Raw genomic sequence first — 26971 nt, 5'->3', positions numbered from 1 at the left:
ATACCACCTCTTTTTTTTTTTTTTTTTGGTAGAAATAGAGCATTGAAAACACTATGGCAAAATTAGTCCATACAAATCTAGGGGTCTTCCAAATAGCATCCTCTCAAGGAGACAGCTCACTACAGAAAATGGGCAGATCCATCACTTCCAGAGGGACAAATAAACCAAAACAAGACAAACAACAAATAAAGAAAAGAAACCAGGCCAAGGCTGATTCCTTCCTGTGATTCACAGCTGGTTTCTCTAAACCACCATATGGCAGGTTACCTTTGCCAACCAGTGAGAAAAGGATTCAATTCCCATGATGGCTCAGAGAAAGCAAGTCCAAATTAGCTTGGAATCAGCTCCATCCTCCTTTCCTAGGGCCATGAAAGCAGCCCAGCAACACAGACTAAGCCTGTGGTCCTAAGCGTGGCAGACAGCTATTCTAGATCATACAGATACACTGTTCTGCATTAACTGGACATTACTGATGATTTAGCCTCCTCCACGCCTTACCATTTCAATTCTCTCAACCTCCAAAGAGCCCCCCAAATAGATGAAGCTCACCTACATTATCTCTCCCATAATTGTTTGTGTTCAATAAATATTTGTTGACTGTGATTCAAGTCTTTCCAGAGTCTCTTCTGTAAGAACCCAGCAGAGGGGTATCATGGCTTAGCTGGATTTTCACCTATCTGGGAATTTTTTGTACATTTTTTATTAATTTTTTTGATTTTTTTTAATTTTATTGTAAAATAATACACAAATATAGAAAAGAAAACCCATACAAATTATACATTTATAATGAGTTATAAGGTAAAGCAACTATCACTCAGGCAAAGAAATAGAACTTTTCCATACATCTCACAAGCCCCTGTGTGCCCAGTTTCAATCTGAACCCCCAGTGACCCCATAGAAGTAACCACTATTACTATTTTTACAGTAACTAGTTTTTAAAATTTCTTGTACTTTGAATATTCAAGTGTGCATGCCTATACATCATAATTTAGTCTTGTTTATTAAAAAAACTGGTGTTTTTTAAATTTAGTTTTTATTGGAGTATAGTTAATTTACAATGTTGTGTTAGTTTCAGGTGTACAACAAAGTGAATCAGTTATACATATACATATATCCACTCTTTTTCAGGTTCTTTTTTTTTAAAATAAATTTATTTATTTATTTATTTATCTCTGGCTGCATTGAGTCTTTGTTGCTGTGCACGGGCTTCTCATTGTGGTGGCCTCTCCCGCCGCAGAGCACGGGCTCTAGGCGCGCAGGCCTCAGCAGCTGTGGCTCACTGGCTTCAGTAGTTGTGGCTCACGGGCTCTAGAACACAGGCTCAGTAGTTGTGGTGCACGGGCTTAGTTGCTCCGCAGCATGTGGGATCCTCCCAGACCAGGGACCGAACCTGTGTCCCCTGCATTGGCAGGCGGACTCTCAACCACTGCCCCACCAGGGAAGCCCATTTTTCAGATTATTTTCCCATATAGGTCATTACAGAATGTTGAGTAGAGTTCCCTGTGCTATATAGTAGGTCCTTGTTGGTTATCTATTTTATATATAGTAGTATGTATCTGTTTGTTGTACATTTTTTTAGAATGGGTGTACCCTTAAAGAGTTTGTCAAATAGATAATGGAGGGTGGGGAACATCCAACTGCCTTAAAGGATGTATTAGCCAGTGACTCCATGGAATCTGCTGACTTGTTGACTTCTGGCATTTTCACACAAGTCATGCACATAAAACAATGACTGCTGAAGACTGAGGCCTGGCCCCAAGTAACCAGCTCTTCTACAGGTCAGCACACTGAAACCCTTGGGTGTGGTCCCCAAGAGAGCGCTCAAAATCCACATGTCAAGCTCTGCAGAAGTGTAAGATATTGCACAAATAGTATGGTTAAATATTATGATAGAAATATAGGGAAGAGCATGAAACACAGAAGATGACCAATACACAAGAACTCCATGACTCTGGTCAAATCACAGACTTGGTATCTATAGGGCAATTATTGGACCTGTGAAGTTATTCATGCTCAGGTTACCTCCCAATCCACCAAAAAATATGATCCAGAAGGTTAAAAAGTTTCTGGAAGAACAGTTTTTTGAAATCAGTATATATGAGTATGTAGGCATGTATTTCATTGACAAGGATGATTCCTGAACAGTTATGTATTTTTTTTTTCTTCACACAAGAAATTAAAAAAGAGAATGCCTGGGACCAGTTCTCTCAGTTATTTCCAGGTGAGACATTCATTTCTCTCAATCAGCCTGTTACGGCTATGATCACAGTGCACCCTCAGGCTGCCCTTTTGCCAATTCTCTACATGCCTTTTTAGCTCAACCACACTGAAAGAAATAGTGCTGTTAGAAACACTGCTGTCACATCCTTAAGAAAGGCACAGGGCCCAATAGTTGTGAATTAGGCTGAATTACAGGGACCAGCCACTATTTATGACTTGAAATCTCTGTAGCCTTCCTTGATTAGTTTTGGATTAAAAAATGCTATAAACATATGTTCTATGCCTGTCTGTCTGTCTTTACGGTCTTTCATCACTAAATCTTATAATCATGTGAGCTGGTAACCACTAGAGCCATAAAGGACACAGAAGCCCCCCAAAGTTCTCTGGAGGAATCATGCCATCTGATCGAGGTTGTGCATAATCGTACAGCTGTCCCCCATGTAAACATCAAAATGATTAAAGGCACAGGTTTTGTATATCTAAGTTCTTCCTGTGCTGCCCAAACAGTCAATTAGACTCCAAGAAGACAGAGGAAGAATGTCCTTGGAGAGTGCTAGTGGGGAAGCTCACCATTTATTCTCGGTTCCAATGGACATGGCTTGGAATTTGGGCTCTGTCCCTTGTAGGATGGCAGATTTGGGCAGGCTACAAAATCCTCCTGATCCTGAGATTTCTCTTATTTACAATGGAAATAAAAATTATTCTTATATTGTAAATATAATGAAATGCAAAAGTAATGCACTAATGAATCTGAGTGCAGAAATGCCTGCCCTGGTATACAATAAGTGCTCACTTCAATATCAATATTCCTCCCTATCTATAATGGTGCATTTTCATTTTTTATTTGAAACTATTTAAATTGCATCATTGGTACGTACTTTATTGTACACGTCCCTATGGTAAAAAAGCAGAATTCACCATATGTTTGTTCCATAACAACCAAACACGGAACATAGGTTGAAAGCAGGCCTTTTCAAAATGGTGACACGTCGGTACCCAGGTACATTGAATTATGTTCAGATTTTTTTCTCCAGAGCTCTGGTTTAGGAGTTGGAGAAAAGCATTTGGTAGGTTAAACAGGAAGAAAGTGAGTTAAACAGCCTTTCCATGAAAGCATCATGGTCCCCCAACCCCCATTTGTCTGTTTATAGGGAAGAGTGGAACCACCATTTCCAAAGAACCACCAAATTGAAGCAGGTCAAAGCCTAATAATGTGTCTGCTTTTCCTATGATAGAAAAAGTATCAATATTACCAGGGGCTACCCGTCTGGGCAAGAGCTGGAAATGTGGAATGTGATATTATTAACATGAAAAAAAAGTAGTAGAAAGAACATGCGAATGGAAGATAATTAAAACACCACAGGAATTTCAAAAGTTAGCTCATCATGAAAGGAATTCTCCAACCAGCATCCAACTAAACATGATGGCAATAGCGACCAGAGTTTTCTGATACATCTGTCTCTATGTTTGGCAAATGTAAGAATACATTACCTATTATGCTTAGGGATCCTACAACTTTACCCACATGTGCATTGTTTCTACAACAGCTGTGTCATGGCCACTCCATGCCCTGACAGAGCCTGGAGCAGTCACACCTTTGACAAAGCATAGATGAAAGGACTTGAAACCAGAGAAGGGAGAAGTTGGTTGGGGCTGACTTTGAAACCAAGATCAAACAAAGAGTGTACGAGATAAAGGAGAAATCTGAACCGTGAATAATTGCCAAATGAGAGCATTAATTTGCAAACTATACAGGGGAATATGATACAATGTCAAAATGTAATTAATGTGCTTGGACTTCATAGCTGGATGTGAATATAGGTAACATACTAGGATCTACAAGGCTGAAGACTGCCACTCGACAGTTGACTTTTAAATGATGGGATTTTAAGAGATTTTTACATTTAGATTGCAATCTGTGGGACTTCCCTTGTGGCGCAGTGGTTAAGAATCTGCCTGCCAATGTGGGGGTCATGGGTTTGAGCCCTGGTCCGGGAAGATACCAGGTGCCGCAGAGCAACTAAGCCCATGTGCCACAACTACTGAGCCTGCGCTCTAGAGCCCGTGAGTCACAACTACCGAAGTCTGTGCGCCTACAGCCTGTGCTCTGCAACAAGAAAAGCCACCGCAATGAGAAGCCCGCGCACCACAACAAAGAGTAGCCCCCCTCGCCGCAACTAGAGAAAGCCCATGCACAGCAACGAAGACCCAATGCAGGCAAAAATAAATAAATAGAAATAAAATAAAATTAAATTAAATTAAAAAAAATTGCAATCTGTGAAACTGTCAAATTATTCTTCCTAGTGTACTTCACATTTTAAGACAGAAGTGGCCAAATCATTTCAAACACATGTGTTCCTTCATACATACAGTGGCACAGGGCTCCCGGGGCACTCAGCCTTTCTGGTGAGGCTAAAAGCTGGGTTTGCCCATTCTCCCCCTGCTGGTGCACACGTGTAATGCAAGCCTGAAGTGAAGCTGGGGTTTTGTTTTGCTTTAAGTTTTAAAAGTTTTAAATCAATGTAGAGAGTATTTTCATTGTTTTCAAAGAAAACTGTTGTCCTATAAAGCCTCTGCACCAACCACAGCTTGGGGTTGTAGTCATTCTGAGACTTTAGATGTGGGTCCCTTTCAAATATGTGGGCATAAGTCATTCCTCTAAAATTCTCATAAATAAAGTGTCTCTTAATCCTCCAGTAGAGGAAGGTATGACACACGTATTGCTATATCTTTTCAGAGGGTTAATAACAGGACACTTGAAAGTGTTGGGGATTAATAAGCTCAATTTTATTAGAATGTATAGCCCATAAACTACTCTCCAGTGGACAGCATGTTGGATTATTGGAGGCAGAGGTAGGAAATTATGATTGATATTAAATACAAAAATGTATTGAAGTAGTAAACATAACTATGGTATGTGTCAAGTCAATATTAGAAATTCAGAATAATGATACTAAATGGTTAAGAAAAGGCCAGCTTATATTATTGACCTTCTTAAGAAACATATAACGACTTCTGTTTCCACATATGCCGCGCTTACAGAGCACAGCCCTTACATGTTTAAACATTTACTGTTTATTCTCCAAAGTCTTCTACACATACTTGTACATTTCATCTAGACATAGACTGGTGCTATAAAATATCCTAGCTTCTCTTTTGGCTTATTATTCTGTAATCCATCATTCTTTATTTTATTACCTAATGATGACCTGCAAAGGGAATAGTCAAAACTCCCCCAGCTTCAGTTAGAGATAATCTCTGCAAATAAAACAAGGTTTATAGCTCCTTTGGCTGCTGCAGGGGGAATACAAAGCCAAGATGTCAGCTATTCTGGGCACTTTTCTCATTTATGATACCTTGTAAGCACAAAGTAATCTCCCAGGTGTTGGGAATGGACAACTTTCTTTCAAATGTGTGGGCATAAGCAATGCTTCTAAAAAGTACATAAACAGTCCCTTGCATTTTAAATTGCCTGCTTAAATGATATGTATTTTAATCATCCTAAGTGCTTTCAATAAATCACCCAAAAGGTTTTAGTGTAAATATCAAAGTATTCTAATCCTATCGCCATCTCATCTGCAGGTCTTCTTTCTCTGAAGGTCAGCGGAACTCCACCTCTGGGTTCTTCTTCTTCTTCTTTTTTTTTTTTTTTTTAATAAGCGTGTAGTGATCACACATCACTTATTTATTTATTTATTTTTGGTCGCATTGGGTCTTCGTTGCTGCGCGCCGGCTTTCTCTAGTTGTGGTGAGCGGGGGCTACTCTTTGTTGCGGTGCACAGGCTTCTCATTGCGGTCCCCTGCATTGGCAGGCAGATTCTTAACCACTGTGCCACCAGGGAAGTCCACCTCTGGGTTCTTTAACTTCACTTGAATTTGCTTGCATGACAATGTGTGCAGTCACCTTCTAGTTAGGTTTTAACCTACATTTCATATTTTAGTAATGGGGGTTGTTGAGGAGAACAGATACTTGCTCAGCTCCTACTAGGAGTCCTGTGCTAAGGTCTTTCATATATATGTCAGCTCACCCAATCCTCATGTGACCTTGTGAGGCCAAGGTTATCTACAAACTAAGGAAACTGAAGGATAGCAGTGAACGATTTGGCTAGTAGTAAGAGAAGTTAGATTTGAACAAGATTTGTGTGATTCCAAAGGCTATGTTTTTCATTCAATTTCCCATTTGCTTATCTTAAGGAGTCATTTTACTCTGTTTCTTATTTGAATGTCTGAGTAGGTATCTTCCTTCACATGTGGAGAGTTCACACTTTTCCCTCCTCTTGCTGGTCTGGAAAAGTATCACAGCCCTTAAATTGTAGCTGCTCTAAAACGCTGTTGACCAGCTTGCTTCTAAATGAAACAATTGCTTAATATTTAATGTATCTTAACTAACTAAACAAAGTAAATGTTTTTCTTATTTTATGAGAAGTGTCAGCTTTTCTGACATTGCTGAAAGTTAGTATAGAAAAAACTTGCTGCATCACCTTTTGTGAAGGATTCACGGAGGGAAGAGTATCATTTCTCAGAAATTGTCATGTGTAATAGGCAATCCATCCTGGTCATAAGATTGATAAATAAAGATTATGTCCAAGAAACTGAGACACAGAAATTACTATGTCTTTATGCTCGTGTAGTAAGGTATAAGAAGCTAAGAGGTGGATGAATGCCATTTAGTTTTTGAAATTGTACTTTATATAAATTATACATACCTTCTTGCCTAAGTATGTTGCAATGTTTCTTATTTAGAATTTATTTAGAGATACTCTCTGTCATTAGAGAAATTACTCATATGGTTAGGATTGCAAAGTGCTCACTAGCAGATGGGTTTTGCTGAAATTACTTGAATGTGAACAGCACTTGCTCTGTTCTTCTTTGCTGTGGAAATACACTCCCAGAGCCTTAACAGACAGGCTTGGATCTGTGTGGTGCCTGGGAAATGCATGCTGTCCAAACTCAACTTAGAGCCATTTCTAGACAGAGATTTTCACAGTCACTGCACCTTCTCTCTGGAAACAGGAACTTTCTCCAACTAGTGTCTGAAACTAGGATCCTCCATCCATCCATCCATCCATCCACCTACCCCTCCACTCATCTATCTTGTTCCTTCCAAGGGCCAGGAACAATGCGGGCGCTCTGATCCTTAAGGGATCCTGACCCTTAGTGCTACCATTAGGATGTTGACTATCTAGTGGGAGAGACGGGTAAATACTAAACTAGTAACCAAAATAAGAATAATTCCTTTCAAAGAGAAAATTAAGGTGAGTCATGAGTGTATTGCTAGGGAGTCTGCAGCAGCAAAGAAGTATGACTCATGGGAGTGTCTTTCCAACTGATGCATAACTGGAGGAGGAAGGATGGGAATTGTGTTCCAGGCAGCAGAAGGAAAAGCATTTGCTAAGGCCTTGAGGGTGTGAGGAGCTCAGCCTTATCTTGAAAGAAATGAGTTGGTGCCACTCAAGCCTGGAGAGTTTCCTCCATGAGGCTGACGTTGCAAGCAAGGGCAGACCCCCAGGACATCATCAACCACAGTGAAGATGTGGGCTTTCCCCAGAGTGCAATGGGCACATGACAAGTAAGGAAATGAAAGATCAGAACTGTGCTTTTCAACCTCCAATGAGGCTGCTCTCTGGAGGAAAGTAGGAGAAGGGTAGGAGTGCAGGTAGGTGGCCTCACCTTTCATGGAACAGTCTCTGACCCCCTCCTTCCCCATGTCTGTTCACAGTTCCCAGGGTCCAACTTGAACTACCATGCATGGATGCCCTGGCTATTTCTGCAAGCCCAATCAAAACTAAGAACCTTCTTTCAAAGTGTTTCCAACATGCATGAACTTAAACACATTGAAGGGATAGCCCCTGCTTTTTCATCTAAGAGAGAAAGATACAATGTATTCACATGAAAATTTAAACTATGATGAAATGACCCTAAGGTCATCAAGGCAAATATTTTTCTCAGGCTTTGCATACTGAGAGAAATCACCAATTACCTAAACTACATGTTACTTTACATGTCTTACTCCAAATTTCTAATGTCTTAAGGGATGGAGATATACCTATTCAATGAGAGAAAACTGGAAGAACTGGATATCTGTCATTGCCTGTTGAAGCTTTCTATCATTTTAGTACCATTTTTAAGCTAAAGGCAACCAATCATTTTAATGTAACTTAAATCTGGTAACAGTGTGTAGTTTTTGTTGTTGTTGTTTTTAGTTTTGTCTCAGTTTAATTTTTGTTTTGTAACTGGTAACTTTTCATATATTGACAGTGCATGCCTTACTAGATACACCTATTTACTGTAAACTAACTATACAAAAAAAAAAAAAAAAGAATCCTGCCTACATTTCTTTAGATTGTAATTTTTCAAATGAGATAATTTTATTTAGTTTTCCTATAATTTCACAGAAATAGAGAAAATGAAATTAGCACTGATTTTGCTACTAATTAAAAATACTGGATTTACTTAATTTAATGTCTTTAAAATACATGTTGTTCTTCTTTAAAAATTAAAGACAAATCCTTGAGCAGTGAAAAATATGTGCAATAGAGGACAAAGGATGAATGTTGTCATTAGACAAAGGAGTCAAAATTAGTAAAAATGATACATACTTGGAATAAATGGGGACTGGAATATAGACAGAAGAGCAAATCCAAATAGTGGCTTCCAGTTGAGTTTTGAGGCTCAGGGAATCTGAGAGTAGGGGTGAGATTACTGAGGACGGCTGTTGTCCAGAATGAGCAAAGAGAAGATCCACTGAGTGTAAAAATTCACTCTGATACACAGCTTGGCCTCAGCCTACAGATGATGCTACTCCAATGTCTCCTTCGGGAGTGGTTTAGAGTAACCAAACTCACAGACACTGAACACACACACATGCACATACGCACACACGAGCCTCTGAATGCCAGTTTATTCCTGTGTAATAAGTCATGAAATACCACTTCCAAGCCTACTGAGGAAATGCTGTGCTGCTTCTCCCTCCAGGAAAGCTACACATGGGACTTAATTTTAATCAAGTGAGGAAAAAGGGCAAGAATAGTCAGTCCATCATAGGGAGGAATGTCTGCATGCATGGGTCTGACAGCTCTATCTCCTCACATGAATAAACCTGCCACCAGGCCTGGTGAGGCCCATTTCTTGAGGTCTAAACCTTTCCCTAGTTAGGGGTGGGATGTCCCTACTATTTCAACTTTTCGTTTCTCCTCCTCCCCCACTCCTTCAGACCAGTGGCTGCGCAAATTATTTTTGCAAAGCACCAGAATTCCAGTTTCTCCATTAAAAAAATAATTTGTTCATTGAATACATTTTTATTGCGGGCTTTAATATGTGTCAGGCATTATTGAAAGTGCTGGGGACAAAGCAAGAAAAAGTCAGACATAAATCCCTGCTATACTCTCAATATTTAGCATAAATAGCCTGCTTGGTATTAGGAAACCATTCTCAGTTCTAAACTCCCGTTTTAAACTCTGCTTTGAGATACTGGGTCTGGAACTCTACAAATCCAATTTCAAACAAGGTGGAAGAACTTGTCCTGCCTGCCCCCTGTGGACTTGTGCACTTCATATCTGCTCCTTATAGACTTCCTGCCTGGTATTTATGGACTTCCTGTCTGCACCCTGTGAACTTCCTGTCTGCCCCTGTGGACTTGTGGACTTCCTGTGTGCCCAACATGGACTTCCTGTCTACTTCCTGTTCCTGTCAGCCTGGCTTCATCCTGGCAGTGGCAGTAAATTCTAGTAACAGCAGCTGACTGCAGTTTACAGGTTACTTAAAAAACCAGCAGCAAGTTGCCCCTCCCAGACCTGGCACCAGTTGGCCAGCTCCTTCTACTCAGGGGTTTGAGCCCAGCTCCAAGCATTTAAATTTTAATAGTCCCAACTTCTTCCCTCAGTCCCTCAGCTCCAGGTCCAGTAGCAGCTTCCTGCACTTGCTACCCTGTTGTATCTGGGTATTTTCTTTTTCTTGTTTCAGTTCTTTAATACCTACTTAATGCATTGTGTTAGTTCTCTCTTTTCAATTAATTTGTGTGGTTTCTGTTTCCTAACTGGACTATGATTAATACAGATATGATAGGGAAGAGGATAGGAAGTATGTGTGGAGGGGGAAGAGTAGGTGATTTTAGATGGGGGTGGATCAGGGAGGTCCTCGTGGTGAAAGTGACATTTAAGAAGAAAAATGTTACCTGTGTGTTAAGCAGATACAGTCAGACTGCTCTGGTTGAACCTCAGGCAAGGCAGGATCGTGCTTTTAAGAGTCTGGTTTCATCTGGGCTCCTCTTGTACTCTCTCTGGCCTGGACTTTCTCTTAAACAGTCACTCTCGAAAATGTAGGTTTCAGTATCCTTGTCCTTTGGAAAATCCTAGACTTGAGTCATCCCCCAGAGGAATTGGCCACAGGAATCACATTCCTGCCCCTCCAAGGGGATCACATGGCTGTTCTCAGGCTAATCTTGGCCTTGGAGAAAATCCTGGTCATACTGGTTGTGGAGATAAACACCATTCCGATGACCCTCACAGCAAATATTTTATTGGCCATAGAGACTGTCCATACGAGAGCTGCCATACAGTGGAAACATGTGATTCCCAACAAAGGGCATCAGGAACACCAAACACTAACCAGAAGGAAGCCTGCCGCTCTGTTCTCTTCCCACTGCCACCTGCCCCACACCTCCAGAGCAAGGGCTCCCTTGCTTTATCTTTAAAATCTCTGGCACATAGTCCAACATTTAAAGCCTTCAGCTGTTCCCTCACTATAATGAAAAGTAATAGCATCCTGTTTGTTTCAGTGAAAATATCGCAGGACAGAGAACCTAAAGACATACATCCTTAGACCGTCCTAAACCCCACTTGACTTTGTAATATTGGCCAAGCCACTCCACCTCTTTGATTCTCAGGTTCATCACTTGAAAAATAAGCGAAATGGAACAAAATCATACATTTTATACTTAAATTTCTCTAATCATCTCATTTCTGTTTACAATTAATGGTAAGCTAATAGAAAAATCTGGTCATAACAAGTACAAAATATTATCTCATAAATGTTACTTTGATCTAGTTGTAATAATGAACTATATTCCATTTTGTCAATTTAAAGATTTATTCTGTATTTATTCTTAAGTAATTAGCAGAAATTCATGTAATGATTCAGTACTTTCAATTAGTTCCCCACACCCACCTTTTAAATTTCCTAATAATCAATAACTTTGGTGATACTTTATCCAAAAACCTTATTTTCTTTACCATTTTCCTGCATGTCTCCTAAGCCTGATGTATTTTCAACTGGTATGCCATCACTGGCCTCCTCAGACAGTGATACTTTTCCTTTAAAACTCATATTAGCCCTTCTAGCCATCTCCTGTGTTGGCTCTTCCTTTCTGCTCCTGTTTTATTTTCCTTGCTCAAGAACATTTTTCAAAGTCCATTGAAAACTTGGCAACATTTCAGACAGTTTCCAAGGATTTATTGGGTGCTTTAGGAAAACTCTCAATGACTAGAGTTTCCAGAGAATCCCTGGAGTTTTTATCTGGAAATAAAACCTAGTACAATTCAAACCAGGGCCACAAGTAAGTCTGCAACCAAGTGAGGGAATTCTCAAACTGAACTGAGAACTGTGGCATTTACAAGTTTTCCAACACTATTGAAAGCAAGAGAATAATTAGATTTTAGGAGAAGTGATATGTATCCTTTGCATTAATGCCTTAACAATTACACAAGAGGAGCTAAAATTCAGGCAGATTTTGTGCCAAGGACAGACAATAGATTTGATGCTGTTCTTTATTTAATTTTTTTGGTAAAGTACTAATCCAAGTACAGAACGTGCATGAAATCCTTTAAGAAAATCTAATCCTGTTACATGTAACAGAAAATATTTCCAAAGAAACCTCATTTAAAGTATTGACAATGGGGATTTTTAAAAATAGTTTGTCAGAAATCTTATTGATTAGACCACTTCTGAATAAACTGTGCTTCAAAAGACAATTTAGATTATTTGACATTAGTCATGGAAGGAAATCATATGAAATGAATTATAAAATGAATTTTATGTTTATTCATATCTCAAAATAGAGGTTGAGAAGATGTAGTATTTTTGGTTGTTAATTTGAAATACAATCATTCATTGCAAGAAAAAAGAGAACTAGGTTGTGTTAACAGGAACTTGGGGATACAAAGATGAATAAAACAGTGTCTCTTTAAGAACTCACAATCTGGTATAAAAAAACAAACCTATAAATAAATGATTATGGAATGAATTCATGTTTTTTTAGTATAAGGGCCTGATACATTACAAATGGGCCTACTAAGTTCAGAGAGGGCTTGATACTGAGGAAGGTTGTATTGAGGTGGAAACCAAATGCAAACATCGTTAGACTTTAGAGAGTATTCAAGGATGATGCAATGGAAATCCATATAAATGATTTTGTAGGTCCCTATAGTGCAGCAATGACCTCATGATCAAGGGAAGCAAAATAGTATTGTGATTTAAAGTGTTGTTTCTGAAGTCAGTCAACTTAGGTCAAAATCCCACTCTTTCAAGAATTACCTAAGGAATCATCTGTAAAATGGGGATAATAAAATAGCTTTGGGCAGTGATTTGCAAAATATGTTAATAATAGCATTTAGCAGAGACTGACTTCCAGAATGGCAGTGTAAGGAATGTGGAAGATCCTCTCTCAAGTGAAACAACCATTTTCCTGCTGAAAATTGCACACACACACACACACACACACACACACACACACACCCCATTTGAAGTCTCTGGAAATTGTCCTAAGGGCATAAAAAGTGGAAAATCTTTTCTCATATAGGTTATCACAGAATATTGTGTAGAGTTCCTTGTGCTATACAATAGGTCCTTTTTAGTTATCTATCTTATATATAGTAGTGTGTGTGTGTTCATCCAAAGCTTCTGATTTATCCCTCCCATATTCCAATAAAAAAAGTGGAAAATCATCTATCTAATTAAATTTAGTAAATCTGTAAAAGAATGGTAAAATTTGGTGACCTTTGAGCCATGGTATAGTCACATGTTCACCTTTCCCCCTGCTCAATGTGACAGAGCTCTATTCTAGGTATATTCTAAAAAGACCAGGGCTCCCTATCCTGCCCAACACCCATTCTAGGGCTGTATTTTCAAGTCAGGAGAAACAAGGCACCAACATCTCTTATCCCCTCAGTTCTATATTGCAGAAGCTCTATTCTGGACAGGCATGGCCATAAGAATTGATTTCCCTTGTGCTAAGCAGCCCCTGCTTATAAGATGGAAGCTCTACTCCAGGCTCAGCAGGTTGAGAATAATTGATCCCTGAACATCCCCAACCAGGAACATTTGTATGGTAGAGATTTCAAGCCAGGAAGCAAAAGCAGAGAAGACCAGGAGCTACTATTTCCACCCAGAGCTCCACTCATAGAGTAGTGGTGTCACTTTGGGAGGAGAAGCATACTACTAGTTCCAGCTCCAAAATATGGCACACACATTTTTCCCAGGAAAAGAAGCCAGAAGCAAGCTCTAAGAACAAGAAGCTCACTTAAAATGAATGGCTATATTTGGAACAGAGTGTGTGAAAGTTCATGTTTAATGGTATTGTCAAAAATAATGGGTATCTTACTTGCAAGCAATTAAGAGAAGGTTGTTGTTCCATGATACACATAACAATAAGCAAAACAGTACACTGACTAGAAGTTTAGCAGAGAGACTCAGGGAAAAAGACAAGAGGATTCCTCCTGGTGTTGGAGTAGTCTCAAAACCTGGCAGCATCCTAATCCTGTAAGGCGCTTCTATAATCAAATTAGACTGTGGAGCAATCTATGCTGAAGTGTGCTTGGGGGAAAAAAAAAAAAGCAATCACCTAGCAGTTAGTGTAGAGTAACAGCTGGTTGTGGTACCAATAGAGGCAGCAGATCAGCACAGGCTTTCTGAAAGACCGTGCACATTCCCGAGGTTGCACTCTCTGAGAAGCAACATTAGAGGCTGCATGCTGCAGGGAAAACAGACTTCACTGAACTAGTCACTAAACAAGTAAGAAAGAAAACAGCAGCAACAAGCACTGGAGTGGTGGTGTGTGGTCAGTCTTAAGGTATCTAGAGTTGCTAAAATATATTATCTATAATGTTTAGTATTTAGCAAGAAAATTGTGAGACACACAAAGAAACAGAAAAGTGTGACCCATATACAGGAGAAGAAAGAGGCAATGGAAACTGCTTCTGAGGGGACCCAGATTTTAACTTAGTAGACAAACACTCCAAAGCAACTATTATAAATATGTTCAAAGAACCAAAGGAAACTATATCAAAAGAATTAAAGCAAGGCCTCATAGCAGTGTTTCATATAATACAGAATAAGAGAAATTATAAAAAGAACCAAATTGAAGTTGAAAAGTGCAATATCTGAAATGAAAAATTTACTGCAGAAGCTTAACAGTAGATTTGAACTACCAGCAGAGAATCAGTGAGCTTGCAGATCAATCAATCAAGATTACACAATCTAATGAGCACAGAGGAAAAAGAATGAAGAAAAATGAATGGAACCTCAGAAAAACCTGCTACATCATGAAGCACACCGACATATGAATAGTGGGAGTACCAAAGGAGAGGAGAGAGAGAAAGGAGCAGAAAAACATATTTGAAGAAACAATGGTCACATACTTTTCAAATTAAGGAAAAATATTAATATGAACATTCAGGATGCTCATATAATCCCAAGAAGGATAAACTCAAAGATACTTACACCTATACACTTGACAGTAATAATGTTGAAAGACAAAGACACATTGGAAACAGCAACAGGAAAACAATGCTTTAAGTATAACAGAACTACGAGATAAACAGCAGACTTCTTATCAGAAACAATGGAAACCAGAAGGCAGTAGGATGGTATATTCAAAGTGCTGAAGGAAAAACAAAACAAAACAAAACAACAACAACAACAAAAAATTGTCAACCAATAATCTCTACCTGGCAAATAAAAACCACAGTGAAATACTACTTTATGTCCATTAGGATGTCTATAAGAAAAAAAGGTGGACAAGAACAAGTGTTGTCTGGAATGTGGAGAAACTGGAACCCTTGTACATTGCTGGGTAGACATAAAATGGTGCAGCTACTGTGAAAAAACAGTTTAGAATCTCCTAAAAGTTTAATCTTAGAGTTTCCATAGGATCCACTAACTACACTTCTAGGTAAATACTCAAAAAAAATGAAAACTTATGTCTACACAAAATCTTGTACACAAATGTTCATAGCAACATTATTCACACAACCAAAGAAAATACAAACAATGTCTATCAATTGATAGGCATTAAAATAAAAAGAAGTGGCATATGTATACAAAGGATTATTATTTACTAATAAAAATAATGAAATCTTTAAACATGTTACAACACGGATGAATCTTAAACAAACAGTATACTAAGTGAAAGAGGCTAGTCACAAAAGACCACGTATCGTATGCTTCCATTTATCAGAAATGGCCAGATTAGGAAATCTATAAGCAAAGAAGACAGATTAATGGGTGCCTAGGACTGATGAGGGCTTGAGAGAAATGGGAGGGACTGGACTGGGTTTTTTTTTGTTTTGTTTTGTTTTGTTTTAGGTGATGTAAATGTCTCAGATTAGATTGTGGTGATGTTTGCAAAAGTCAGGAAATATACTAAAAAAACACTGAATTATAAATTTTCAAGGGGTGAAACTCTATGATATATAAATTATACCTTAATAAAGCTGTTAAAAAAATAGTACCTATCTCTTAGAGTTATCATTAGGCTAAGTGAGATAACAAATGGGAAGCTATTAGGCAAGTATTTCGCAAATAACATTCAGTAACTTATTACTGTTCCCTCTGCTACTGTCATTGTCATCATTGTTTCTTACACTGTAAGACACCCAGTAATTCTATCCATTATTTAACAAGTACTGAAAAGCACCTGCTGTGTGACACACGTTTATGTGCTTGTGTTTGGTAATCAGAACAGATTTGTTATGTCATTTTGGTAGAGACATAAGTTTAACAGATACTATTTTTTTTATTAATCTTATTTAGCAAAATGAGAAATATCTTGAATCAATATACTTGGTGGCAATGTCAGAGTGACTCTAGAAGTCATTTTAGGGCTTACAGACCTTATTTAGTTTAATATACTTGGGCTTCATATACAAATATTAATCTCTGAACAGTCATGGATGGTGTTATCAAGGATTCCATGAGCTTGACTGGTCTCCATCGTCTTCCCTGAGATGGCTTGTTACTCCTCCATTCATGAGCAACACATTCCAATTCTACAATAAGGATTTGGCTTGGACAATATTTCCTCCAGAAACCTACCCTGATGCTGCTATCTCTCACCAAGATAGGGTGAGGCATCTTCATTTCAGTTCTCCTAGCACCCATATTTGTCCTTATTTTATCACTCTTCAGTAAAATTGCCTATTCCCTGCTTGTCTCATCAGACAATACACTCCTTGGATGCAACTTTGACAGGTTCCAGTGAGACACACTTCTGAAGCACATGACATTCATTATTCACAAGAGATTCAAAGTAAAATGCTCACTTTAGTATTGTCTTTCTTCTTTAAGAATATGTATTTACTAAGAATATGTATTTACTATAAATTAGAACCACACTCCTGACTCCCATCAGATAGCTGAGTCATCTAGAAACCAAATTAAAAAAATGTTTAAGTGGGATCTACCTGGAACTTTAATTAGAACCTGAAAGAACCAAGAAGAACAATAATAACAAAAAAGGAACCGTCATCTAATGCAAAAGGTATGCTACTTTTCTTCATGTGTTAACAGATTTGAAAGAGGACAGATGGGGTAACCATCAATCAGGAAAGAAATAACAGACTTGGCAACTACTTGAGGGGCATTTCCATTCAATAACTTTATTATCTGGCTAAGAGAGAGGACTTCTTAATCCTCCCCTTTTCTTCTTTAAAATGCCTTTGATTTGTCCTATCATACGGCAAATGCCCCTGGATCTCACACTCATAAGTCTAGTTGAGGTCATGTTTGTAGTGACCATCTACAGACAAAATATCTCTTTAGTTGGAATTAATGTATTTGGAAGATGAATGGTGAAAGCACACAGCTTTCTATTGCAGTCACCGAAATATTACATTCCAGTGTTTATTATCCAGAGGAGTCTTTTTCCTGTTCTTTTCACTCCTTTATCTTTCATGTAGTTGTCATTTTCAACTTTCGCTGTTAACTCCCATTGAGTTCAAAGAGAGCCAGAAATTTCAAGCTGCTGTCAGCCAACTCTATTCACGGGACAGACTCCAGGGCATAGCTCAGCCATCACGCCATCACTAGGAAGCCTTAGGCTCACAGAGACCAGGGGCATCCTCGAGCCTGCACCCCTGCTGGGCTAATGGGAAGAAAGCACCTTGCTCCGTCTCCACAAATCCAAGAGGGCTCTGAAGGGCATGGCACATCTCCTTACCACACAGATGGCTTCCATTTCTGGTCTGAGCAAGCCTTTGTTGAAGAAAGCCAAGGAAGAGATATCTCCCTTTAGTGCATTACATGAAGAGTTCTAGCTCTTTCATTAAGAAAGATCTATTTTTGTTGAGACAGCATGGGAGAAATCAACCACACTGTCCTTATGCTTAACAAGTGTGCCAAATAACCACCACCCCACCCTTGACTACTCCCCATTGTATCCATTCTCAAACCAAAAGTCTTTCCAAAGAAAGTAGATATGAGCCCAGCCCAAACTGAATTCCCCCTAAAAAGCATAATGTTAATATTTTTTAAAAAATAACAGGACATAGCATTTCCACATATTTAGTATTTTAAGGAATTGGTTATGAATGCGCCTTCAGCATCCAGTATTCACATACACGTACACAAAATCCTTATGAGCTGTAGAGTCTGAATTATCTCTTTTCAAAGAGGGAAAGGAATAAGACAGGCTTAGATCACTTTCTGGAGATGTAACAAATGTTCAAAAATCTATTTGCCAAACCTTTAACATGGTCAAGACCTTATTGTTTGGACCACACCTTTTCACTCTGCTACTTATGTCATGTCTCCCTCATCTGTGTCTGACTAATCAATTTGTGTCCAAGAATCTAAGCATCTACTAAGATTTCCTTCCTGAAAGTTATGGAAATATTCTAAGAAAAGTAAAAGCTAAGCCATTAAAGTTTCAGCTTAGGTCAGCCTGAGGGATTTAGGTACCTTCTCAACTTGGCCAGATGCTCCTCACTCTAGGATCCAAGCAAAGGGGACCACCTGAAGCATCTAAGGATGTTTAATGTCTAAGTCAGATATTAAGAAAATGAAGAAAGCACTAATAGAATCTTTAGCCCAATAAGATCAGCACTGCTCTGACATGGATTCACCACTATTTTTGAAATGAATGTTCTAATCTGTAAATATACTATCAACATCAGAATGACAGAAATAAAGTGCTTTCAAGCACATGGCCAATCAGTTGAACACTGTTGTTCTATTCAAGATGAAAACATTCCTCCAGTGCTAGTAAGTGACCAGCAAGTTAGAGTAACCAGTAAGTCAGAGTAAAACCATCCCCAAAGAAGTCAAAGTCTTCAGACTTGTCCGTAAGTTCTCACGCACAGTTTTCAAACTGCAGTGCTCTGCCACAATCGTTGTAGACCAACGACAACAGAAGGCGGAACCTGGATGCTGTTTCCAAATTGGGGATAGGAAGTGCCCAGCATATCTTAGAAAGCATTGCTTGGCAATTTTCCTTCTGCTTTGAGAGATCAAAGAAATCTGTACTGCAATAATGGGAGAAGGAGCCCAAATCTTGTCACTTGCTCCCTTCCCTACATCCCTGCCCCCACGGTCTCAAAACAGGTGGCAACAACTGTACTCACCAAACCTTGGCAGGTCGAAAGAGCCACTGAGGAATTTTTGTGGGATCGTAACGAGCCTTGATAAAAACAGAAATCCTCGGGTGGGAAAGTCTGCACCGACTTAGTGCCCCCCTTCCCCAAAGTCTGCACGAGAAATCCAGGCGCCACCAGCTTGCTGGAAGTTTTCAGATCCAGGTGGAAGTCGTGCCTGAAGCCTTTCAGCCGAAGGTGCAGAGAGTCAGCTCCGAGCTGGGCCAGCGCCCTTTTCCTCCTCTGGGGGTGCATGATTTCATGGGATACGTAGTCTCCGTTGTGGTCAACCTCGTAGGGAGACACCAGGTCATACTCTGAAAGTGAGAGAGGGGGTGTGGCTGAGTAATTTCAGAATTCTGAAAAGGATCAGGAAGTCTTCGAATATCATTTACTACCGGATAGTATTTTCACCCAGCAAAAAAGGATGGAGGAAGCGTCAACAACCACCCAGCCTCAAATCCGAACTACAGAAAGCATAAAATCGGAGTTAAAAGGCAAAATCTTAAAAGGGGCATTTTGCAAAGTCACTGTTGTTCCTATAATGTGTTATTACCAATCCAGCAAATGCTATGACACTTCTAAGGAGAAACATATTACAGAGCAAATGAAACTAAGAATGGGCTTTTCAGATTACAGAGTAATTACTGTAGAGTAATTATAATGTCATTATTTTTATAGCTTTAAATATTCCTTTAGTCATATTGTCTTTTACCAACATCTTTAGTCTATTGATAAGAAAGTTGAGCTTAAAACTACTGATCATTTTTCAGAAAACAGTTAAAAATACAAATACGATGGACATTCTTTGGCATTTCATTTTTAAATATTTAATTATTAAATCATTGAACTACAGCAGAAAAGGCAGAATGCAGGTATGGTAGATGCTCAGATGTGTCTTTTCTCCAAATGAAAACCACTGCTGAGCCTCTGACTGGCCTGGCTTCTTGGCATTTCACACTTCAAGGTTGTTCAAAGACATGCACCACACTCTTCTTCCAATTCTAATTTGTATTATACCAGGTAAAAATGTATTCAAATAAACGATTTATTTTTAAAAAGTCAAGAAAACCCCAAGGAGCTAACAGATTTGGGGCACCCATATGATCTGCCAGGCTTCTGTCACAGACTGTCTTATAGTTTTGCATTGGGGAGCATTTGTGTCATTCCCTTCTCTGTGCAAAGTATGGAGAAAACATCTGTAACTCCACCAGAATCCTGGGCGGTGGCCCTCACCTGCCTTTCTCGAATATCATAACTGTCTTCTCCAAAGAGGTGTCTTCCCTTCTAGCATCATGTATTTTTCATTGCTTTGACAGGGATTCTTCCTTTCATTCCCACCATTAACACATCATCTCTGCCATCCAGAGGTCAGGGAGAGGTTGTTTCTGGGAGGGCAGGACAGACATGGACTAGAGACCTAGGGGTGGGCTTCACGCCAGAGGTAGGATCTTCCTGCACCGCCATGTTCTAAACTTGAACCTGGACTTTTAGACCATGCGAAGGTAGATTTGTCCAAGCAGAGGCTACAAAATAGTTAACAATCTCTTAGCTTGGCTTCTACCTTTCAAATATTTAAACACATCTTGTGAGTGTCTCCATCTGCATGCCAGCGATGGACCTTTGGAGAGGGCCGGCTTCCTAGCCTGCATTTTGTCTAAACACCAGAAAATAACAGGGCAATAGGATGTCAGGCTTTCTCCAAGCTTCCTCTGAGATGTCTTTGAAATGGATGTCAGACCCAAGCCCCAGAGGGCTAGCCCTATACTGAGGTGGAAAGACCCTAACGATTCAAAACGCAACTTCCTCTTACGTGTATGACAAGACCTGATTCTCATATTCTCATCCTGATTCTAACATCCTAAGAAATTGTATATATTCCCCTTTTATTGCCAATATATGCTTTCGGGAGGCTCTTCTGTTAGATACTTAATAACCGGGCCTTTAGCATGAATTGGGCATGCTTCTTGGTGCTATGAGATAAAATAAAACAACGTCCTACAGAAGTGCTATTTGGTCATAAGTGAACTGTACTCAGGTAAATTATTTTTTTTTCTGGAAAAAGTAATTTTTCTTCACAACCAGAACTCTTTTTGTATAGGTACTTGCCCACATGTCCCTGGGCCATCCTGGCAGGTACCTGAAAGGTTACACTGGAACAGAGAGGGTGGCAGCCAGGGGATGGTCATAAAAGGCATGTGTTTGGCTTTGGGAGAGACAGAGAAGGCCAGGGATGGAAAGGCACCGTCCAGAGTCCCCTGGGCTGAGGCCCACGGCAAGGTGAGAGTCAGAGGCCTGGCAGCCAACCCATCAGGCAGCAGGATAACCAAAAGCTTAGCGATGGCCTGTTTGAGCCCAGGCTTCCTGTTTCCTCAGGTCAAAGGGCCCCTCCTGGGCCCACAGGCCTTCCCCACATGCCCAGTGCAGGTAACTGGTGAGCTGTGGCCCATGCAGATTAGACAGGAAGCAGGTTCTGGCTGAACTCGACAACCAACCTTGGAAATACATGTCAAAGCGGGGCACTCGTGTCTGCCAAGGCAAAATGTACTGGGATCACTTCATACTTTACTTAGGACAATGAGAAAGTGAAACAAATCTGCTTAAATTCTATGCAATGATAAAAAAACATAGGGGGAAACAAATTAGGAATGAATGTGCCTGGTGCAAGTATGTGATCACAGTCTGTTCCCGGCTACTCCTAAAAAACAGTGAAAAGCACTTGCTCATTTAGTTTGCATTTTTCCAAACCACCTTGCTCATCCCCAGCCTTCCGGACTCAGGGGAAAAGCTGGTGTGACGTGGTCGTGTTAATAACTTTCTTCTTGACCTGCGGGCTCTCAGGGAGTGTCTGCACCTCACACTAGCCTGTTTCCATCCCAACGGAGGCCGTGGAATGAGGACAAAGCAGGTGGACTGTTCCAAACACTGGTTAGTGAGCAGATGTATTGCACATACAAAGATGATTACCATTAAAAGGCCATTTTTATGACCTTTACTTTGGAGGGCATACACTCTTTATCTTGTATTGGTAGGGAGACATATAATATCTATTTTTCAAAATGACAACTTTCAAGTCTGTTGTACAGAAACACACGTGTTGTGCTGGTACATCTTTCACCACCAGCTACGGGTGGGGGTCATGGGGTAGCCTGGTTGAAAGCATTTGCCAGTTTCCCTGGTATAAAGACTCCCACCGTGGCTAATTTCAATTACCATGTGACCTCACTGAACACGGAGTTTAGAGATTTGCACGGTAGCACACCATTATAAAGTATTTCCACCATACAGAGGCAATACAGACAAAGAACCTCAAGAGGGTACGTAACCTCAAAACTTAAAGAATTGTGAAGTGATGAGTTTTCAGTGTTTGAATCTTGTTTTGAATATTATTTATTTCACCCAAGTTTACGTATTTTGATTTTCAGCACACCAGCTCACAAAATTCCTGACAAGGTAATGATCAGCTCTGGAGAACTGGCCTGAGCCTGCCCAAAACACCAGCTCCAATCACTGCAAAGCCATTTCTTGTAACCAGTTACGATCCCTTCTGAGAATGAGGGTGCACATGGGTGAAAATTTAGTCCAGTGGTTCTCAGCGGGAGTGCTACCCCACACCCCTGCCCACAGGAGACACTTGGGATGTCTGGAGACATTTTGGTTTTCACGAAAGGGCAGGGGATAGTGGTGCTTTGGGAATGTTGTGGGTGAATCCAGGAAGGCTGCTACACATTCTTCCATGCACAGAACAGGTTCCCATAACAAAAGGTCAAGAGTGCCAAGGCAGAGAAACCCTGATCTCATCAAAGAGCAGTCCTTAGTGCAGATATGCACTGTCGGTTATGTATAAATAAATGTGAAAAGGGTCATAGCTAAAGAATTCTATGAATGAACAAAGTAAGCATAGCTTCTCCCCATGCAGAAGGCAATAGATCATTGCTATAAAATGACAATTCTAAACTAACTCTCGAGCTTATGTTTTTAGATTGTAATCCCCCAAACTACTGGCTTGTGATTTCAAGAATAAAGAAGTTAGTGAGATTCCTGATCCTTGAGAATCCCTGAAACAAGACCTCCGTCCTACACAGGTTTTTCTAAGGAGGAGAAATTCACACATGGCTGCTTCAGTCAGCACCCTGATCTACTTCATTTCTAAAGGTGTTTTGACCACAGCATCAAGTCTAGGAAGACTCCAGCTCCAGACTGAGGGCATGAGGTGTGGAGCACCTGTGAGCATGCCAGGGGCTGCTGGTACCAGCTGCGGAGAACAGATTTTGCACATCAAGTCCTAACTCTGTGTTCAATGGCATCACATCCACAGCTTGAAATCAGCCATGGTGGGAGTATTTACCCCATGGGAACCAGCAAATGTTACAAAATCAGAGGCCTGGAGAATCTGTTGTTAAACATTTACTAGCAGATCCCTGGGCCAACCTGCCCCGTCTCAAGTCACGTGAATGTGTGAATATAAATCAATATATACTTTAGATTCACACACACAAACACAGATCTCTCATGTCCAATGAAACAAAGTTCTAAAGAATTTCTGACTCTTGACCTGGAAGCTTAATTCACTCTAGATTTTTAAAAGTTAACAAACTCGTGCTATGTGTTTGCTCTTAACAAAACCCACTATTATTATGACAATGGTAAATTTGTAGGAAAAGCATTCGAGGCTCCTATTAGGGAAAAGCTATGTTGAATCAGCCAAAATGAAATGGGTGTACTGAAGGTCTGAAAATAGAATTGACCTCAATGAAGTTATCTATTGTTGCCTCACAGAATACATGGAGTTCTCTATCTTATTGCATAATTACTCCAGACTCCCAGGAACATTGGCAATATAGGTTGAACTATGTGTTAAACAAACTTTATGGCCAAAGAGTTATTTCAAAGGCACCTTTGTGTTGTGAAGGGATACCCAGACATGCAACAGTAAAGTAACCACAGCATCACACAAAGTCTATTCCACATCTGCTATCCTAGGTCAAAAGAGGTAACATTGCCGAGCATAAAGAGTCTTTCTCTGGTCGTGTGAAAGCTTTCCACTGAAACCCACTCTCTCAACTTAGCCTTTTGTAATTAAAGACCTAAAACACCTGCACCGTGAGGGATGAGGGAGTGGTGTGTCCACTAGGCGAGAACCTCAATGATGATGGCTCCCACCTTCCCCCTGAGGTTCTGACCAAGCGAGCTAAGTGGTTGTCATGGGAACGCTGGGCTTGTGACACCAGCTGAGGTGCCAGGTGATTACAGCCACATGCCAGCCAGGCTGGAGTCCAGCTTGCAGGACGCTCCTCCCTAGGAGAAGGGCACCCTCGGGCAGGAAGTCTTGGCTTCTCCTCCTGGAAGTGGTTCTCTATCTCTAATGCTCTTACCTCACAGAAAACCCCAAAACTACTAGAAAACACTCTGAAAATTCTCCTGAGACCTTCAGGAATTTTCATGATTTTAGAAAACTAGAATTTTCACAAACAATTTTTTTTTAAGTGGAAGAAGACAGCTAACTACAATATAAATAACTACATACTAGAATGAATCGTAAGAGAAACATTAAAGAAGACAAGGGCAAGACCAAGGAAGTGAGCTTTAAATAGATAACTTTCTCTTGCAAATACATAGTGACAAGTAATTTTTAAACGTTTTCTATTATTTACATCTAGCGCCCTCTGGTGGTCGCGGAAAAGTTCCTATGTTCCCGCGTTCATCGGATTGATCACTATTACTCTTCATACAGCCCTCGGGAGGAGAGAATTTCAATAATTAATGCATATATTAAATGATTGTCTTTATGGAATTTTATCAATATGAAGAAACTGCACTCAGAAATTCTTGATTATTAACTCAAATTTTCTAGGTTTTCTGAAAATAGGTTGGGATAATAAAACCTAGTTCTTCCTCTGTAAGTCACTAATAACATTTGAGATGGCAACGCATTGTTGGAATTGATGCAAAGTACTCATATTTAGCAACTGCCAGTGGACTGGGTTCAGATTAAAAACCCGGTAGCTACCGACATTCCACACTTGCTTTCCGGTTTACCCAAAAGCAGTTCAGGACAGAGAGGTCCATCCCCTGAGGCATGAAATGATAAATGCCGCTTGTGAGCAGTGAAAGTAAAACCACACACTGCAGAAAGATCAGACCTGTTTTCTGGCAAATCATGACACAGGACTTGGACATTGCTTGTGACGTCACAAAACGCTAATTACCCATTCTGCCAACTCTTGAAGACCTCCCTTTTGAAACGAAGGTGATAAATACTGAGCAAAATGACTGTCTTTTTGTCCCGTGCTCTGACAGTGAAGGATGTTCATTTTAAAAGGCCAGAGGGGGAACAGGAGGGGGAGGGGACAAGGGGATGAAGAAAGGCATAATAAGCTCTTTATAATTGCTGTGTATACATTAATGCAACTCCTAGATTATTTCCTCCTTCTTTAATTGTGTGTGTGTGTGTTTGTTTGTTTTTTAAATAAATACATTCCCTTGCTTTCTTCCCTAATGTTTATGGTAATAACGCTGGTAAGCCATTTCTGTTTTACAGGGAAACAATACAAATATTGGTGAAAGTTGACTCAGAGGCGCTCGCTCTTACGGTTGGAAAGAAGCACGGCAGCACCTTACAGAGAATTCCCAGAGTTATGAACATTTGCAGAGCCTGGTAAACTAGCCTTAGAGGGTTTACAAGCTGCTGCACTGCAAGGATTCGAACCCCCCTCGCGCACTTACCGCCCTTTTCCACCCAGCCCGGCCACTCCGCGGGGCCAGGAGGACGCCGGACGCTCGGGCTCCCCGGCGAGGCCGCTGTGGGTCCCACGGCGCACGCAGGTGCCTGCTGGAAAACAGCGGCGACACCTCGGTGAGACGGGGGCTGCGCGAGGGGAGCTTCGGGGGACCCTGCCCCCGCAGTCGGGGACTCACCTGCACACCCACCTGCGCCAGCAGCAGCAGGCAGAGCGCCGCGCAGCCGGGGGCCAGCATGGCCGGGCTGCCCCGCGCGCCCTGCGCCCGCAGCCGGCGCTGCGCCCCCGCGGGGAGGACGCACCGCTCCATCCAGGGGCGCTTGAAGGGGTCCGGGGCAGCGGATGCTACCCAGCCCCGCGACCGTGCAAGCGGGCACCGAGGACCAGCCCGACCGGCGCGCAGGACGATGCCCGCAGTCACTGCGCCGCCCGCGCCGGGGTTATTACTGCGGCTCCGCGCCGCGCTGGGGGCGGAGTGGCGGCCGCGGCGGCGGGGCGGTGGCGGAGAACCCGCCCGCACCGTGGGAGAGCGGGGGAGGGGGAGGGCGAGGGCAGGGGAGGGGAGGGCGACGAAGCGAGGGGAGAAAGGAGGGGGTCGACAGAGGCGCGAGAGAGGGCGGCGGGGTGAGGCGCGAGGGGAGGAGGACCGGGGAGAACCGGGGCGTTCGCTGGCCCGCGGTCGGCACCTTGCCGTCCGTCCCGGGCGCACGAGGGTGGAAAGGGGACCGCGAGCGCGGGGCGGCGGCGTCAGCAGGTCGGGCCACCCGCTCTGTTCTCCGGACCTGCAGTCCACGCACGGCTGCACTGGCTGGCACCTCGCCGCGCTGCGCCCCGATCCCCACTCCCGAGGGCCGGAGCGGCGCATCCACCTGCCGCCCGCCGGAATGCGGCAGAACGGCGCCTGGGTCCCGCTGGGTCCGCCCTCCCGCCCCGTGGGGAGATCAGCTGCGAAGCAGGGGTGCCCGGACTTCCTTAGGGATGCGCAGATCTGAATGTACACGAATGTGCTTTTCTCTCGAGTCTGTGAAGTGATGGGAGACGAGGGGGGTCGAGGAAGCTTCGTCCTCCTGGGATGTAGCTGCGCTCCTGGCCCTGGGGTCTGGGCAGCAGTTGACTGGCCTGTGCCGGGGCTGCTGGGGGCCTAGGTGTAGCCATCGATCGCGGAGGCTT

At 41.5% G+C, this 26971-nt stretch overlaps 1 protein-coding gene across 1 annotated transcript in view; it reads right to left on the bottom strand.

Moving 5' to 3' along the window:
• ADAMTS16 (ADAM metallopeptidase with thrombospondin type 1 motif 16) overlaps nucleotides 1–26666 on the bottom strand; it is a 154662-nt gene extending 127996 nt beyond the window's left edge. Inside the window, exons 1-3 of the mRNA XM_060145959.1 lie at nucleotides 25980–26666; nucleotides 25788–25890; nucleotides 19053–19378 (exon numbers count right to left, since the gene is read on the bottom strand). Coding sequence (XP_060001942.1) covers nucleotides 19053–19378; nucleotides 25788–25890; nucleotides 25980–26666 — 1116 coding nt within the window. The remainder of the gene's footprint in view (nucleotides 1–19052; nucleotides 19379–25787; nucleotides 25891–25979) is intronic.
• Between the last annotated feature and the right edge of the window lie 305 nt (nucleotides 26667–26971).

This window comes from Lagenorhynchus albirostris, chromosome 3 (assembly GCF_949774975.1).
Source record: "Lagenorhynchus albirostris chromosome 3, mLagAlb1.1, whole genome shotgun sequence".
NCBI classification, from domain to species: domain Eukaryota; kingdom Metazoa; phylum Chordata; class Mammalia; order Artiodactyla; family Delphinidae; genus Lagenorhynchus; species Lagenorhynchus albirostris.
Note: the sequence above shows the minus strand (reverse complement) of the source record. Positions and strands in the feature narration are given on the sequence as shown.